Source organism: Aquila chrysaetos, chromosome Z, assembly GCF_900496995.4.
Source record: "Aquila chrysaetos chrysaetos chromosome Z, bAquChr1.4, whole genome shotgun sequence".
Lineage (NCBI taxonomy): Eukaryota > Metazoa > Chordata > Aves > Accipitriformes > Accipitridae > Aquila > Aquila chrysaetos.
The window spans coordinates 42,914,926-42,934,553 of NC_044030.1; the positions used below are offsets into that span (position 1 = coordinate 42,914,926).

Genomic DNA, 19,628 nt, shown 5'->3' on the forward strand with positions numbered 1-19,628 from the left:
CCTTCTGCTCTGCTTTTAAATATTCAACATCTTTTCTGGCTGTAGTGGTTGAATTATTCAATGGAATTACAATAATTGCAGTTTTAACCCTTATCATTCTTATAACTTTACAAATACTCAGATTTCAAAGTTAGGTTATATTCATTGCTAATATGATCAAATTAAAAGCAGCACGTATGTAACAATACTGACTTCTGGTTCTGACCCAGGATGTGTTTTATCCCAAGAATACATTAGGTGCACAGGACTGGCCAAAGACCACTGAAATTAGTGGAAAGACTACCGGTGACTTTGATGGAATACAGATTGAGCTTTGAGCCTAACACTGCTGAGTTCATTGATTCATCACAAGGGCTGAATTTGGCTTTGACAGATGTAAAGCAGTTCATCCCATGTACCAAAGTACTCCTTAACAAATTGCATACATTTTAACTCCACCCTTCTACTCCCAGGAATTGACACCATTTTGTTCTGTTAGCACTGCTAAGGAGCCCCAGCACTTGCACAGGTAAAATGAATGACTGAAACACATACAGCTGTTTGTACTTACAGTTGTCTGGCTTGAGCTGACTTTTGGCAATTCCAAAGTACTGGGGATTTTCGATTATGGGAATCTTTGTCATCCCAATGATTACTGTATCAGGACCCCCCTCAGAAGAAGATGGAGTGTTACTGCCATTTGAGATGTGATGGAGGGGACTTGCTGAATCATCATCATTGCTGATAACTGAAGAAGGACCTAGAGTTAGGAACAAAGATACTCCTGTAACTCAGAACATGATTCCCTTCCCTCAGATGACTCAATTTTTTTTTCTTTTTTTGACTAGTTTGTCTTCCATCCCCATAGTCAACAGCTCTCTTTGTGTGCCTTGTTGACATTACCTCAGGAATTCTGTATGTCTGGAGAACAGTGGGGGTTTCCCATTAGGAGTTGAAACGTGAAGCAAATTTTTCTACTGGTATATCACCTAGACGAAATATGTCAGAGTCCAGCATCATCTGCCACTGGGCAAGATCTCCAAATTTGTTGAACTCCTTCTGCCATTCTCAGAAATATGCTATGAAATACACACATTAACTTTTTTACCTTATGCCCTACTCTGATCACACTGCAATAATTGCCACAAATCCAGGGAATGCCTGCCCTCCCTTTGAGATGGCATTATAACAAGACAAAAGACACAGAGGAGATGGGCTCATCCTGATATAGGAAGCTGGTAATTTCTGAAAGACAACACATTGTTGGTTGAGAGCCAAAATCCAGGGGACAATTTGAACAGTCACAGAAGGTGCAGAGCAGATGCTGAGAAGAGTAGGGGGAAAGACACATCCCACCCCACTGCAAAATCTGGGGTCACTGCAGAGAGGCTCATCCAGCCCAGGAGAGTATCCCACTGGTTCCACCATCCATACCTGAATCTAGTCACCTTCCAGAAAGAGGTTTATTTTGATCAGTAATTCAGTGACAGTTTTAGTTTTGTTTTCACTCTGTGGTTTATACTTTTAGTGAAAGTGCCAAGGAGATAAAACCTTGTAAATGAGTAAAAAAATCCTGCTTAGCACAGTGTCCCACTTCTGTGAGCTGCAGAGGCCTTTGATCTAACACCAAGACCAGCGCTGGTGACATTCGAACTCTTGTCATCTAACCCTGCCACTTAAATTCCACATTACATCTTCCAGTTTACATCCAGCATTCAAAGAAAACCAGAATCACCATTTAGCAGAGACAACATTTTGCCTAATGTGCCCACTGAGGAGCCAGCAGAGATCACACACGTCACAATTCACTTCATTCTCCATCCATGCTAACCAGGGGTTTTGGGTGGCATTCACATCTTCTAATTGTAACAATCAAAAGACGATGCTAGAAACAGATGGAAAAATTCACCCTCTGGAAATGCCTAACCTGCAACAGCATCATCAGACAGGTGGGGTGAATGTCCCCCCAGAGAAGGGGGCAGCATAGAGGACCTTGAGAATGACAAAAAGCTGTGTTTACTCCAAGTCACCAGTCACCCCATTGCAAAATGTTGGAGACCCAGATTGAGTTTTAGGTTGGACAGAAGGAACAGTGCATAGGCGTGACAAGAGCTAAGTAACCTGCCACATAGATGACATCTGCGTCTGCAGGAGAGTTGGGGAATGCAGAGAGAGAGAATGGGGACCAGCAGCAGGTCTTGTACACACATCATTGAGGACGTGAGAGAAGATGGGCAGGATCCACAATAACACACACACAATTAAGGAGCAAGATTAGAACTATGACAGTGCTAGACACAGCAGCCAAGAAAGGGCAGCTTTAAAGAAAATAAACTCTTACTCTTCTGTGGCTCACTGTATCATTAACAAAAGCACTTTATCGTCACATGGCATGGCTCATAGGAATAAAACATAAATAATTTGGCATGTGGCTATTCAGCCCTACCTTTAGGGACTCAAGTATACTCCCACACTGTCCTGCCTTCTGTTCTCGCCCATTGGTTTAATGGTGCATGAGGGAAATGTTCTCATTGTTTGAAAAAGTACTTCTTCCACTGGCTTGAAACAATAGAAGTAATTTTTCAAATGCCTTGTACTTCACTGGAAAGTCACTGTTGACAAATATAAGTGAAGCCTAGATCTCTGCAATTTATCAAGTGGAATACTAATACCAAGGCTGGTTTTGTCCTTACTGATCACCCAAATCCTCAAAAGACTGATTCTACTAGGAAAGCTACCAGGATTAAGAGATTTTGGTGAAGATTTTTCCAATGAAGTGCAGAGCCTAACAAACTGTGGGAAAGAGTCCCTCAGACGGCATACAAGGTACTTGTGTGAAGTTGCAACACATTGCTCAGGTGCATGAGAGTTGTGTGCAGTGGCATTAGAGTGCAAACCCATTTAAAACTGCATTCAATTTCTTCTAGACATCATCCTTACATCTCTAAATCTTCTGAATGTCAAGCTAATGGCACCAAAAAGCAGCCTGACAAATACACATTTTCCCGGGAAAATAAAGTTCTTTTATACTAATACAGCTTTAGTATGAGGGTCAAATCCCTTCCTTTACAGCAAATGGGCAAATTCTCTTGGCTCTGTAATTTAATAGAGGCATGCCTCTAAGTCCTTTTCAGCTCTGCTGTTCTCTGCTGCACAGGAGGAAGCTCTTTGTCATTGTTTGCTTCCACCACACATGCGGTGATGGCAAGGAAAAGTGACCATTACACATTTCTAGACGTTGAAGTGGGATAATGAACAGAAACTCCTTCTGTTCATCAAATCATTTCTGCACTACTCCAAGATGCAATTTTGTACAGTGAACTATTTTTTCAATCAGTATAAACCGCAAAGTGCTGCAGGTGAAAAATAAACAATTGTTCTGTAAATCTATTTACTCAATTAGGCTAACTGGTAGAAACTAGTCTTCCGTGTGGTATGAAGCAGGCTCCAAGTATATTCAGCTCTCTGACGTCTGTGAGTGGAAAACGTGGAAAACGAGGTGATTTCCAAAGCAATTCCTGGCAGTATGAAACAGTTTAAGAAAAATTCAACTCTGGGAACTTTGTGCTGTGTCACTTGGTGATCCCTCTCACTTATTAGCAAGTAATCAGCTCATGCAATCACCTTGGGAATTAGTTGTTTGGGTTCAAATTTTTGTGTATCAGAGGCAGTGGAGGTCACATCCTTTCAAGCTTCCCCTTTGCTGGGACGTTTTCATCAACGTGAGCAAACTGGTACATAAACTGTTTCCACATTTACTTACTTGCCAGACTGTCCACTTGCCATAAAGTTACATTTCATTTTTTGAATGCACTATGCCACATTACAGTTACAGGCCAGCATTGCACCTGGTTATGACTGATATTCTAGTAATGCAAAACCATTTTCAGGGATGCAAGATAAGGACATCACCTGTGCTGACAAGAAGCCAGAGCTGTCCTTTTCTGAACATGCACTGAGCTCAAATTGAAGGGTAATTTCTTAAAGTGCCTTAAAGTGTGCTTTCATCCAGATGAAACAGGGTCATTGAATTACTTGTCAAAGGCACAATGAGTATGATAATTACCCTCAGTCACCTATTACTGCTTCTGGTTTTTATAAAATCTGCTGTTGATTTCAAACCTGAAATCTGAAAATTTTAGACAAAACATCATTGGTGGGAGTGAAAATCATGGGTTGTCAATAGCCATTAGCTATTGCCAATAGCTGACTCACAGTCAGGTCGAGCTTTTAAGAAAACTCCAGAGGCCTTCTCCACCTTCAAAGGTGCTGCTCAACATCTTCACTTGATTTCATTTTTAGACCATATTTCTTATCTTAAGAAGATAAAAGCTGCAGCCAGATGAGAAATGGTAGCCTGCCCTGGAGAAGAAACACGAGAGCTATATACTGCAGGGCTGAATTTCTCCTCTCTTTGACGCTGAGCTAAAAACCTGTTCATTCTGCATCACTAAGGCCCAAGAAAAAATCCCTTCTATGTACAAAACCCAGCAGCTCTCTGAAAAAGTGGTGACATATAAGAAAACCGATTAGATATGAAACTGACAAGCTATAATAAATCCAAAATACCTCCCACACCTAGGTTGTGAATGATCTTCGGCACATGGTACGGGACAGGAGGAAACAGCAAACTTCTCTTACTGCACATCTCAGAAAACTGGAGACAATCAAACACTGCTGGGGTGCGGTCACGGTTTACCTTCACCAGTGCCAGAACCCCTCCCTGAAATATAACGCACTCCTGTGCTACCTCTTGAAAAGCGTACCTCTGCACTGTCCTAGACCTTGGTGGCACCAGCAAATGTTAAGTTTCCTTAGGTATAGAAATAAAATTTAATAAAACTAACTATTTTCAAAGTGTGCTGCTATTTCTGGCCAGGAGACGGAGTTTCATGATTATAAAATACAGCCTTTCCTGCTGCTTCTATCTCCACCAGAGTTAATGCAGTTTTAACATGCATGCTACCAAGACCTATCTACACTGCTATTTGTTGGAGCTATGTTTTTCTTTGTATTAGTTCAGACTTCTGCTAATACTTAGGTAGTTAGCTGTGGCAACACATCTGACTACCAGCTGCCACTGGAATAATCCACATGACCTTCCTGTGCATCAAAGTACAGAAAGAGTCCCAAAGTGAATAATAGTGTGACTCAGCTAAGCAGGCTAAGGCAGAAAATAAAAAGAAGAGGCTCTCAAATGCAGAATCAGAAAGAACATACAGGTTTTGTTTGCACCTGGCATGACCTTCCTTACAAGCACATACATTCGGACTTTAGATGGTCACAAATGAGCACTGTGTCCATCTACTCCTCCTCCACCTACTGTGTCAAAGAAATAAGCAATCTACTCTGCATGTTTGCTCTCCAAGTTCTAACAAGATCTCTTGGAGGCTACAATATCCTGCACCCTCCTTGCAACACACTTCTGTGTGTCACACATCACTCCAAGTATCCCTGAAGTCACTACTAATGGCTCAGATACACAGGGAAACAATAGGAGTAATAATTACTAAAAAACCAGCCAATTTTAGCTTTGTGGTTGCAGCTGTGTAGTTACAAGGATGCATCTGCTTAGTCAAGTGTTACAAGGCAGCTCAGGTAAAGAGAATTGTTTATAGAGATGATTTTGTGCTGTGATGCCTTAATAACCGTGGCTCCTTCCATGAAAAATTACGTTGAATGCTAGGAAGATTTCTCAATTGACCTTGTGCTAGCATTGGCTCTTCTTACTTCCCCTGGGAACAGGGACCAGTCTGTGCCGGGATATGGTAACAGCACACCATCAAGTCAAGAGTAGGACAGTGAGTGCAACTCACATCAGTCAGCATTACCTCTGCTGAATTTCCAGGCCATACTGAATCTCCTCTCTTTCTCCTTTTGGGAGGGGTATATTTTTTCACTAGCTAAATACCTTGTTCTGAAAAAACAATTACACAAGATTTCTTTTCCCATGAGACTCCCATATTTCCTGTAGATTCGAAGTTCTTCTTTTCTGCATAAATAAAAGGTAAGTTCTATGCTTCAGCAAGAGCAGATATTCAATTTTTCCTGTCACCAAGCTAGGATCCAACTTTCTTACCAGAAGAGACATCTTTTTGGCTTAACTCTTGAATTGTTACCTTGTCTTTCACCCCCTCTAGAAGACAACTCATCAGTCATGGCTTGGCACACTTTTTTCTGACTGAGATACTACAAGCTTTATTTTGAATGCTCTTTTACATTCCTAAATTCAACAACTATAGGCAACTGTGATATTAAATAATGTTTATGCAGTTCTGTTAGAGTGGATAAGAGACCCCAGCATAATAAGTAGTAATGCAATTATAGAAACATTATTTTATATTATTGGTCTCTTAAAAACGCTGCATGCTGAATACAAGGAATTGAATTAAAAGGCATAAATAGAATGCAAGGAAAAACATCTAAAGCTGGTTGAATAAGCTTCCCGAAGAGAAACCAGTTTAGCCTCACTTTGCTTGGTGCAGCTGTTCAAAGTAAAGTCGGATTCTTCTGCAAAACTAGAGTGGGCTTATTAAAGTGATGCTCTTTGCTTTGCAGCTGCTGATGCTTTTAACGAGGGGAAGGTTCAAGGCAAGGTACTCCTATGCTTTCTCAGCAGTTCAGCTGTGCAGAGCAATAGCATTTCTTGTCTCTCCCCACCTTCCAACTGACCCTTCTTGTCTCATATCCCCATCCCTGCCAGCTCCTGAGAACACAGCCATTGGTGTTAGCCTCAGTGAAGTCACCTCAATAGTCATTGTCACAGTCAGTTGCAAAACGAGTATTATGGGGTTACTCCTTCTCTGTTTGTGGTGGAGAAAACACAAGAATAAGATCACCCCAAGCAACATTATGCCCAAGTCTATCCTGCTGAAACACAATGCTCTTCACAGCTCAAACAATGCATGTCCTTCCAGCCCGGTGCAGCACACTGAGCCAAAAAACACACTGTAAACATTAAGTTTGTGACTCAGAAAACTGAGATTTGCCAGGATTGGGTGTTTAGAGAATAAATAATTTCACATCTTCTGACAGGTATCATTAATCTGTTTAATTGATTTGCACCCACTAGTGCTTGTTTAAGCTTGTACTCTGTTGCTTCTTGATATATGAGGTGAGAAAAACTTTCTGACACTGCCCAAAAAGTTCGGTTCCCATCCACAAGCATGCTCCCAGGAAGTCAGGGGAACCAGAACAGAGAACTGGAGAACTTCCCCACACCCAACAGACTGTTCCCTATCAGCATGCACTTCTAACAATCTCTGAATAACTGAAGGAAGGGGACTCCTTGGAGATCTCTTGCAGGAGTAAGTGGCTGAAAATAAAGGTTTAAACTCAAGAAGCAGCCCTTAGGAGTCTGTTCACTTACAACCACTGCAAAACAAAGTGGAGACATTTGTTTGAAAATCATGATGAAACCACCCCACTTTGATGTAATGTTTCATTTGGGTGATCAAGAATCCAAGGTGGTTTGTTTTTTTTTTTTTCATGTGAAAGACCAATGTTTTGTCTTTCCTCATTTGTTGCAGTTTCACAAAAAGACTAAATTGCATTGTTATCACTGTATCACTTTCATACAGAGGAAATACGCTACAGTGCCGGATTATTTTCTTTGCATACCTTTGAGTTTAATGAAATAACAGGTATGTTATTCAGCTTTACAGTACCAAATTTTCAGTGTTGCTAGGTGTCAAAAGGTCAGTCACAGTGACCTAAATGCTCTTCCCCTAAAATGCATGTTTCTCTTGCTGGAAAACTTATTTCAAATGCCTAACTCCTCTAGAGAGCAACAAACATGCAATATGGGTAATTTCCACTGAAATGACTACACACAAATTTTAGCCACTCAAGTATTTCATCAGGCCTTACTTTGTGGCTTCGAATCTAAAAGCCACAGCTGCATATTTGTTTGCTTCAGTTTTATTCTGGAGCATGATTGTGAAGGAATCCCAGTCAGTTCCTTTCAGCCGCCTTTCTTCTCACAGCCTCATCTATACTCCCCTGTATGCACACATTCACACATCTTGTTACACACAAGCCTAGAGCATTCCAAAGGTCATAGTTTCTGCAAGGGAGGATTCCAAATAGGGAGGACTCCCTAGGATAACCTAGGGGATCCCTTCATAATGCAGGTCATTCCCTGAAAGCCATGCAACCTACAGGATGCAGGAACAAAGACACAGGTGTCTACATCTGAGACAGACTGGCACGGCAGTTCACCAAAGAAACCTCCTTTGCAGCACTGCAAAACCCTGTAGGAAAAAGGATGAGGTCTCTAATACATACTGGATTTGCTAGTAGTGTCTGTGCAGGTCGAAAGATGCGTGACCCCCCTCTGCCCTGGCCTCACTCCAGGGCCAGCTCTCCCCAGGGATACCATCAGCACAGCCTCAGCCTGCGGCACAAAGGTTGCTGATTTCTTTCTCCTTTCAGCTGGAATGGGAGGCATTTGTATAACAGATATCACAACCACAATCTGATACATATCTTCAAAGTCTTAAGCACCATAACCAATAAATCCTCACAGTTCATCCTCAGTGAGGTACGTGCTACTATTATTCCCAATTTGGAGGCAACAGGAGGAGCTCTGTGAGGCTTGTTGACTTGCCCAGCGCTGCAGGTGGGATGGATCTTTGTCAAAGTCATGACCAGGACCCAGGAGGGACTGCCAGCCCTGGCTGTCGCACCATGGAGCCCTTTGGGACTTAAAGCCTTCCTTCAGCTGTAGGATAAATGCTGGCTATACAGCTGCCCAGTGCTTCGTGGACATCTTTGCAGTGTCTGCTGCTCAGATGATGTGTCCTGTCATAAAGAATGATGAATTTATGGCCTCTCATTATTGGTAGTAAAATGAAACACAGACCTGAGACAAAAATCTAGCAGGGATGTGGTGTATTAATCAATAAAAATATGTGAGCCAGAGAAGTAAGGATACAGGGAAGCAGAAAATTTTAAAGAAAGAAGGAAAGAAATAATGATTTCTCTTTTTTAATATACATCACCAAGACCATTCATTATAGCCACCTGCACGTTTGGATATCTAGGAAATGTGGGTAAAAAGACAATCCTTCAAAAGTCCTACAGTGAAATAAATCACAGCAATAAGAATAAAGATCAGATGGAATGCACTTGTTGGCATCAAGCAAAAAAGAATAATTCAGCCAAAATTAAATCCTCATTGCCTTTCATTTCCTTTTAAAGCTATTTAATTCAACAATCTCTTCCCTATACACTTTTCATAAATAATCCAAGGTTTAACAGTCCCATTTCTAGGGTTGGGAATGAGTTCCTCTGTTGTCTGGAAGATAAATACAATGTGTACAGAAGCAACACAAGTTTCCCTATGCTTTTTTGGCAGTCAGTCTTTATCTGAGAGAACAGCAAAGCTACTTGGAGTAGTCAACTGGAACAATTTTGCAAATTCTGTTTAGTTAGACATGGTTAGATAATATGCAGATATGCCAGGTTATGGAGAAATGCTCCCTGATAATAAACTTGTATTTGTTGCTTGTGTGGTTTGGTTTTTTTTTAAAAAGCATTATTAATGAAACTGTTTCCCTTCTTTAAATCCTCCCTGATTATTTCTTGGGAGTACAGAGATACTATCTACAGGACTCTCCCATCCAAGCAAATCAACTGAAAACATGACATGGAAAAATCTAGAAATACTCAGAGACCTGAAAAAAACCTGAAGAATTGGAATTTCTTTTATCCTAAACAGAGGTCTGAGGACGTACACAAGGATAGCCTTCCAATGGAAGGGAACAATATTTATTTCATGCCTATGCTAGAGAGGAATGAAAAGCTGCATGACAAAAGTGTATCAAGAAAGACTGAGCTAAAGTGTTAGGAAGACTTCCTCAGGCACTGGAATTGTTCATAAATTGTACAGAAATTTCCACTTCTGGAGATCTTGAAGCCACACCAGTAAAATATGTGTTGGAAAAGATACAGGTATAATTGATACAGGTTTAGGACAGGGAAGAATACCCCAGGTCCCCTTCCAGCCTTAATCTTCCATGATGCCAAAAAGGTAGACCTTGAGGGGTCTTACGGCAGATACTTTGGTCTCTTCAAATGTTGATTTATATCTATTCAGAACTGAATGAGGCCTGTAGCTGAACAAACATATAATATATATAATTAAACTACATACATTTCACTGCATTAGCAGGTTACTTCTGCAGGCTTCAGTATCAAGATGGGTTCAGTCAGGAGAGAAGCACATCAGTAATGCATGAATCCACAGTCTACAGTGGATTATTCTACTAGAACACACATTATTTAATTGCATTCTTTACATACAATTTATTTCAGTGGGGTTTTCCCCCTTAATTGTTTCTGAACAGTTTTCATTACTGGAAATGTTAAATACATGACACTATAACACAGAGTCTTGTATAATTTCTCACTTTCTAGTAAGTGGAAGATTCTTACAGGCCCGTAAAATTGCACGAATTATGAAGTCACTGTCCTACATTGAAATATACCTCTCAATTTGCTCTCAACAAACATTCCAGCATAATAGCTTCAAATTAATTTTTCATTTACATCCACACTAGCTAACCTTAAACATGACATTCTGCACAGAAGCAAAATTGAATGATTATACACAATCAGCCCAAACATGATGCTCAAATTGTAAACAACATCTGCAGAAATCTGGTTTTGCTGTTTACTCAGCTCTCACTGAGATGATCTTGCAGCCCAACCAAAGCTTTCTTGGACTTGCACTGACTTGGACTGGCTCCCCTTCATCTCCAAACATTCCCCATCCTTGAAAACAGGTTTTAAAAAGAAAATTCAAAGACCCACCTACACGTGAAGAGGAGGGCATGGGAAGATGGTGAACTGACACTCCATCATCTATTTCTTGTCAAGTAGTTCACTCTCTCCTTGGGTGAACAGAACAGGCTTTGGGTCCTGATGGCCCCAATTTTGCATCTGCTTGAGAGACAGTATCTGGCCTTTGGAAGAGGGCTGCTCTAAGGGCAGGAAGCTTCAGCACAGAAGAGAGGCTGTCCAAAACTGGCCTTCAGTGAGCACAAAGCAAGAGGCAACTTACTTTCCTTCCAGAGCATTAGTGCCTGATATTTTTTTCCACAATTGACATTAAATTACTTAGCAATAGTGAAACTGATTCCTTTTTTGTCTCTGTCACAGCAATCATTTCAGCAGCTTTCTCCGTAGCCCCTGTCCCTAGAGCACTCAGCAGCTATACACATCCCTGGCCTTCAAAGAGAGATCACTGCCCGTGCTCAGAAAACCTTGCTGGCTGGCAAGAGACTGGCCAGAACCTTCTTCTGGGAAGATTTTTGGTGCTCAGCAATCATGTGTCACTAGAAATTCTTGTGACACCCAGGTGAAGCATCTGCCATGTTCTCAATGTGGAATAGCCTTAGCAACAGACTCCCTCTAGCATCTGGTGGTTTTGTGCACCTCTAAGAAATCATAAAGAAAAGAAAACCAATCATTTTCCGTTAATCACTTCCCATTTCCATGGTTATAGACTTCTGGATTATGCTCAATTAGATCTTTTGGGACACTGTTTGAAAAACAATACACCTTTGGAGATGGGAGGGAGCTGAACAGACTGAAGGAATACCCTTGCCAATACAGCTTCAGATCAAAGATGCAGAATTGCCTCCAAACAACACCCTTCTTTCCCACAGCACAATTACTAAGGCAGTGAAGACTTACATACTCAAAACCCTCTTCAGATGCAGATCTGAAAATTACTGCAGTGGAGCAAATGACACTCATGGATGGAAAGGCAACATGTCAAATTTCTGTCCCAGCAGCATCACTCACAAGCTGTGGGATTGGCTGCCCAAATTGGCTGACTTGCCTCTAGATGTTGGTCCTCTACTGCCATTTACAGACACCTCCTCCTCCCTGCCACATGATGCTCATCTGCTGGAGATTCCTCCTGTTACCTCTCTCCCGACAGCCTTCCTAGAAATTGCCTCTATGGCAAGCAGGAAAATGGCCCACACTCAAAGCTATTTGCACCATACCAGCTAGCTCAGCTGTCCCAGTGGTGGCCACACTACAAACCAAGCTCTGGAAGTTTTGCTACAGCAGATTTGAAAATGGATGCATTTATTATGAAACTGATCACAAAACCGGTCACAAAATTACAATGAGGTTTTGCTAAAACATTGGAAGTATCGTTGTTTCTATTTTGCAGGGCTCTAAATAAAGCAGTGGTTCTCTTTTTTCAGGATGCTGCACATAATATTTTCAGAAATTACTTCTGCTGCTTCTATTACTTCTAAATACTTTACTAAGTATTCTCCCCTAGCTTTTTTCTGATGTGCCTCCTCTGCTTATTTACTCACTTCTTCTTTTATGGAGAGTTTTGCCTCTTTCTTCTCAACTGATTCTCTCTTGATCACCTGGCTCATCTGTCCTCTCTTTTTCTAACATCTCCCTGGATTTCTTAAATCTGAAGCTTCCTATCACCTTGTAATATCCAGTTCCCAATTATCCACATGGCCTCTTGTGATGCTGTAATTTATATGTCAGCATTAAAAAGCATTAGCACTTGTTATACTCAAGTATTTTAGGGTGACACTCATTTGTTCTCAGAGTGTCACTTCGTCTTTCAAAAAAAAAATCAGTCATGGCTGCTTCTTAGCAACAACTTTATCAGAACAGATTTACATGGAAATCAAATACTCTCAACAAGGAACTGCTAAAGGAAGTTGATAATACAGCCTTATTCCTGACCACCATTACAAGCAAATACTACAAAGCAGAAAAAAATGGGTTTGTAATTCTATATGAATCTAATGAACACATGTAGAGCGTTAGCACTGACTGATGTAAAAGACTCTATGAACTTTTCTAATTAGTGTATGTCTGAGTTGATCTGCAAAAACAATCTTGTCTTCAGAGGCTGCAAAACAAATCAAACCATACACAGCCACCATCCTCTCCTGCACTGGACTAGATTCAAAACTGGAGTCTGTAACAGTCACATACAAACAGGTCGCAAAGGACTAGACTGTGAAAGGCAGACACATGCACTTCCCATATGCACAAAAAAAGCACATACTCACTTCATGCACACTCATACTAAATATCCAAGTATCAGACATCAGTGCAGGAACATAGTCACTTAGTACTCCCTACTCTGGGATGTACACATTTATACTACAATTTCAATAAATTGAAAGTTTTTCATTTTCACAGTCTTTAGAAATAATCCATTTCCCCCAAAGATTTTTCTACACCATACTTGAATTTGCCAGGTGAGGTTTCTCCTCTTTCCCTGCCCCCCCCCAAAATAATGTGCTAAGCTCCAACTAGCTAGTTAATCAAAAACGTAGAGAAAAACAAATTTGGGGATGGGGTGAAAAAGTGAAACAAAATATGAAGCATGAAATCCTATGAACAGAAATCATGAAACAGCAATACCAAGAGTCTAATTGCCTTCATCTTAATGTCAACTGAGAATAATTTATTAACATCACAATGGTGCAAAATCCCTATGAATGACACTGGAATTAGGACCCCTGTCTTTGTATTAAGAATGACTACAACTTTTTTGGCAAACTGTCTTGTACTGCTGTGGCACTTAGTTGTGTCACTGAAAGGCAGTATCTGTAATATATGGCTGCACATGAATTATGTTAGGAATGGGTTAAAGTAATAGATCTGTATTATTCCCAAGAGACAATGCCAAAAATGTAATTGCCCATATTTGTATCACTACATTATAGAGAATGACAGTTTCATGTCTTACTAATGGTTAACTGAAAATATATAAAATCCATTTCTTTTTCTTGCTGAGAAATTAATATAGGACCAAAACCTGAAATTCCGACTCTGATCATGCTCAGACAAAACTCCCACTGAAGTCAATGGGAATTTTGCCAGGGAGAGGATTAAAGACAGTACGATTGGCTGCATTCTACCAGAGATGTAAAAGCTATCTAGCTAGGTTTTCATTACGATGCTGCTGGGATTATTAAAATTAGGAAGATTTTGGTCTTTCACCTTTCACTCATGCAATCATATGGACTTGCAGAGGAGGGATGGATGTGATGGGGACAAGCCAGCATGCCAGACATTGCTTATCACTGGGCTGGGAGCCAGCAGAAGTGAATTTCTCCTGCAGTATCTCACTTCCCTCCTCCTCTTTAAGGCCCAACAAGAAGCAGGAAAGCGGTAAATAAGCAAGCTTGTATCCTTGGAAATCAGCACTATCTGGAGGCAGGGCAGCATGCTCATCATCACAAAAATCTGCTGAAGCCATCTACACCATCTGTGCCATTCCAGCACTGGGGGCACGCCTGGGTGCACAACCCTTTGGGAGGCTTTAAGCTGGGCTCTGTGCCCACAGAGATAAGACACCTCAGAAGAGAGATGGCAGGAAGCAGCCAATACATAAACAGCTTCACTGGGCTTCTGCTGGGGGCGGCTGGACTGCACTGGTAACCAGAGGAGCCCATTATCCCTAGGGGCGTACCTGGCTTTGCAGGGAGGGGACACCACACTGCCTCAGTGTCCTCGGGTTTTGCTGGCTGCTCCCTCCTCTTGGTCATGTTACCTTAGACAGATACAGAAGCTCATTTAAAAAAAGTACACGGTTCATCGACTGAGTGGTTGGGATGGTTTTGTTCTCCAATACAGTTTCCAGAGGCATTAGAATTTGGTTTATTGAGACAGTAGCAACTTTTCTTACTTTACCAGCCAATTCCTCCATGTTTTGATGATATGGTAGCAAAACCCAAGGAACAAAGATATGACAACTTCAAACAGCTAAGTTATCTAAGCAGCCTGAAAGAGGAAGCAAAAAATAAGTCCTGAGCTACTCACCCATTTAAATTTCTAAGAGAAAGCAAGAATAATGTAGGATCTCACTACAGATGTAATTTTTAAAATGAAACTTCATGAGTATGATGACAACAGGTTTCTGATGTTTTGTAAGTCTAGCAATGTCATCTGGCACCAATTTCATTTCAAATTGCCAGGCAATTATTATAAAAAATTAACTAATATTCACATCCAGGGATATTTCTTATAATGCTTAATGAAAAATATATGTTTATTTGCAAAATAAAGATCAAAATCACTTGCAAAATGAAGATCAATACAGTACTAATGATTCAAACACCAGCACAAAGACATTGGGGTCCTGAATTTAAAATAAACTAGCCCTGCTGAATTAACTCACTGATCTGGGTTCTAAAGCAAGTTTCAAAGTATATATCATACATAAACTCATTCAATACTAGTAGTAAAAAATGAGATTACTTTATTCACTCTGTTAGTAACACATGACTAAAACTGTAATATATAGCACTATTTTACACCTACATAATGTCCTAAAAAATTTTGTAGAAAAAATGAAACTACAGAACTTCCATGGAATATGGCTATTATGTATTTAACACCACAAAACCCTTACAGTTTTGGAATTAAAATTGCATTGCTTCATTTTGTTGGCATTTCCTTTTTATGTTAAATGTCTGGCAAGACCTAAGATGTTTACTCCTACAAATGTTAACAGACAGTGAATTTCAAGCTTTGAAATTCACCATTCCCAAATAGTAGGGAGTAGTAGTACTTACAAACGGCAAATATTTAAGTTGGTCTCTTAGCTGATGTGAATTGGTTAAAGGATCTGACTCATACCTTTCTCAGTCTCTATTGCTTTTGAGTTCCTCATGGTTTTGCATCTCATGCAGATATATTCACCACTGGACAGATTGATCTGTTAGCATTTTACAGTCACGTGGCATAAATATAAATGCAATGCAAGGAAAGACACGGGAAAATCACACTGCACAAGCTGTGTACTTGCAATTGGGATGTGTAGGTAGCAATGACAAAAAAATTTCAGAATGCTAAAGAAAGCAGTTATACATTACTCAGGGACAACTTAATGTTGTACACAAACAGCCCTCACTAGAGTCCTGAAGGAGATAAAATTACCTGAGTAAGAGATGTGACTCCAGGCAGGACCACACAGGCATGCACGATTTCTCCTGTCTGTAACTGCAGTGATGACAAAAATCTCAGGCGAATAAACACCCTGATTTATTTTATAGGGGAATACAGTGCTGTGCTCTACCTGGGGTCAGAGCCAGGGCTCTGCTGTAACCAGGCAAGCATCTGCACAGACTCTTTGTATCCTGCAACATGCAGATGGAATTCCTTGTGAATACAGTGAGTTAAAGTTACATTTATATTCTGTATTAAACAACTAAATCTTACAGTAGCCTGACTTATAGCACCCAAAGCAAGACCTACATGTCTCCAAATGGGAAAAAGAAATCAGAAGTTTTTCAGAATTTTCACTCCCCTTCAAGAGACCATCAAACCCTTTTTAATTAGACTGATGAGAGGATAACTCAGCCTCTCTGTCATCAATCCTCAGCCTCTCTGCTTCATCTGCCAAAGGTTGCTTTTTCCTGGCATGAGTATCTGTTCTCTGGCAATCACTAATCAAACTGCTATCATGTGGGCTATCTACAAATCACTAGTGATTACAGCCGCTCTCACCATGGGCAAAGTTCAGACCAGAACCCAGGAGCAAAATATGTTAAAGCCCTACAGTTAGAAACAACTGCCCCCAGAGGCAAATGCCATCACCTCCTAATGACAGGTAACAACTTCACCTGGGTCCCGGGGTAGTTGAGTTCAACAGCAACAGGTTTATACATATATTTGGATTCCAATGAAGTATGATGTAGCAACAGGGAATGGAAACTTGGCAACCTCTTTAGGAAGGAAAAGCAGTTATGATAAATTTTCCCCTTCCTCTTGAAGAGGTACATGGCCCTTTTTTTTAACAGAATGATGAAGAGAGATAAAGTGTGACTCTTTACCTGGAAAGAGATTATTTCAACTCCCAAGGGAAAACCAACGCTGACATATGGGAAAAGGTAACCTGTTATACCACACAGCAAGCAGAAAGCTGGTCTCTGAGCATTCTGCTTCAAAAACCATACCTCAAATGCCTGGTGGTTACTAGAGAAAGGAAACACACAGGCAATTCACAGTCAGCTTACCTGATTTTGATTCATACTCTCATAAGCAAACAAATGCAGAGTTGATGATTTGGGTCCTATTTAAAAAACATTACTGTGTTGAAAAATGACATAGCTGAGCAATTAGTAGTAAGACGGAGTTACTGCTTGTGTGGCAGAAGCCTTCACAAGACCCATCAGGGATTGAGGTATCTATCACTGGGCTATTTGGTACCCAGAAGACAGACTTCACCAAGATGGGGTACAACACAGAGGTAAGTACCTCAGACTGCCAAAAAATTACTTTTGGCTTATAAAAGATAAAACTAAGAAAGAAACTAACTTCCTAGGTCTTTCATCTCATCACCTGACATTAACAGAAAAATCAATAAGCAGGGCTTACCATGAGGAAACCAACACTGAATTTCTTTCATACTTTTAACTTTTGTCTCTCATATTTAAGGCAACATACACTGTTTTGAATCTGAATGAAAATGGGAGTCTTATGTAAATGTTTTCTTCTACAAAGCATAGACTTATCGAGACTTCACATTTTGTTCTAATTCTAATAGTTAATCTGCACAGGTACATACAGCCCTTGGATTTTTCCTAGGAGTCTTAAGACATTTAAAAGAAGTGAACCAACTTCTTATGACTATACATTAATTAGGTACAAGTGCACCAGGAATCTCTGATACAGCTAGCGCTGTTGGCCTTCATTCTGGAACCATCAGTGGCAGAAAAGAGCTAACTTACAAGCTCTGACCTCTGCATCATGCTAGGTCTCATGAGGAAGCATTAAAATTGGTTACATGGCATGCATCTTTAGAAAAATAAAGGGGAATTCTGGTTTAGGCAGCAAGGCCTATGCCGGGACGTCTGCTGGAGTAAAGACATTACAAAAACTCAGCATAGGCTGACAACAAAGTGAAAGAAATGCTACCCAGCCCTCAGACAAGGGTTTATATAGAACTAGCTGTTTTCTTGGATCATGTTCCCTGAGGCAGGGGTGATGCATCCATTCCTGAGGCATCATTGACTTCAATGATGTAGACACTGAAATTGTGCTAAAACCCTTCCAGAGTGATGACTCTTCAGTGGGATCACACTAGTCATCAAGAAACTGCACAACCAATTATCCATCTGGCCACAAAGAGTTTCACCACTTTCTGTTCTCTAACTTCTCATACCTAATATTAGCTATTAAGAGTTGTTAAACGCAGTATCAACTTGTGCACCAAACAAGAACTCTAATCTGAATTAATTTTCAGCTTTCAAATGCATCTTTCTATTCTCTTTACCCACTTTTGTCTTTTATCACACACTATGAACTGCAGTTTTACATTTTGAGGGAATTATTTTAATCGAAACTCCATTCTCTGTTTATAGACCTTAATGACATCTGACTCCTTCATTGTTAACTCTGCTCTGACGATGAAAGTCCTAAAGCTCTGGATAGTAACTTGGAAGCCGAACAAAACATTATCATTTAAATCTAAAGTATCTGTCACCGTCAACAAACTAGCTAGAGAACACTTAATTTAGAAACCTGCACACTGTATTTGCTTTTTATAGGTAAAACACAGTGCCAAACAGGTCTTTCAACAGAATTATCTAAATATCAGAAACCAGAATTTTGTGACATTTGCAACCATTCTCATGAAACTGCAATATACAAAGAACTGCTTATTATGTGCTCTGTATTTTTGCTTTTGAGCCTTATTACTAACATAATATAGGAAGAAACATCAATTACTCAACCTGAAAGGTGATCTTTAAATTAATTTTACTTTTAAAATAGTAACAGAATTACAAACTAACCTATGAAATTAACTTCTTATTCTTGCAGTATGTTAATGGAGAAATTAGATGGAAATAACAATTTCTTGAGACACAAATAACCAATACATGCTGTTTGTATTTTTTTCTTCTTTAAAAGAACAAAATAAAGACTTCTACAAGAATACTGTTAAGTTACAATTCATGTTCTTTAAAAAAATGAACCCTTGTTTGCATTTTTACACTAATTTGGATTATCAAGAACATTTAAGACTTTGTTAGTTCTCAACCTGTTGATTTCCTAATTTCCTGAGCAACATAAATGGCTATTTTCACTTTTGCCTTTACTCAGCTTCAGTTTTTGATTGTTCTCCCCAGATAACTTCTTGCTCTGCTGAGGCTGCAAACCCTATATTAGAGTATTTCAAAGGCAAGCTTGTTGCCACTCAAAAAAATATCCAATACATGACAATTTCAATATGTTCTTCCACTTGGTAAAGGATTTTCATGAATCTAATATTTTATATTGTTTGAATACTTTCTTTAAAATAATTGTGTCTACCAGCTTAAAAAATACCACAATTTACCTGTAATAGCAAGTCTTACTGAAAGCTTCTCTTAGAAAAAGAATGGGCATTTACATCGAGCCTGTTTCTTCTAGATAGTGAGGATGCATCAAATTAGTTCCAAAGGCATATTGTACATAGATGATGATAAAAAAGCATATGTGTAAAACACACTACATGACATTATATTTGTGCCAATCGGTGAAAAATTTGAAATTCCCTAAGGGCATACAAAGCAGATCTGGTACAATGCTCAGAGATATGCTGAGCTCCCAGAAGAGAAAAATGTGACCAAACATTTCAGAAGCAGCAAGAAAATTAT

At 39.9% G+C, this 19,628-nt stretch overlaps 1 protein-coding gene across 4 annotated transcripts in view; it reads right to left on the bottom strand.

Moving 5' to 3' along the window:
- Positions 1-19,628, bottom strand: part of NTRK2 (neurotrophic receptor tyrosine kinase 2) — a 208,383-nt gene that overhangs the window by 88,576 nt on the left and 100,179 nt on the right. For all 4 annotated transcript variants that reach the window (XM_030004102.1, XM_030004101.1, XM_030004103.2 and 1 more), the window contains one exon: positions 551-739. In XM_030004102.1, the coding sequence (XP_029859962.1) occupies positions 551-739 (189 nt within the window). The remainder of the gene's footprint in view (positions 1-550; positions 740-19,628) is intronic.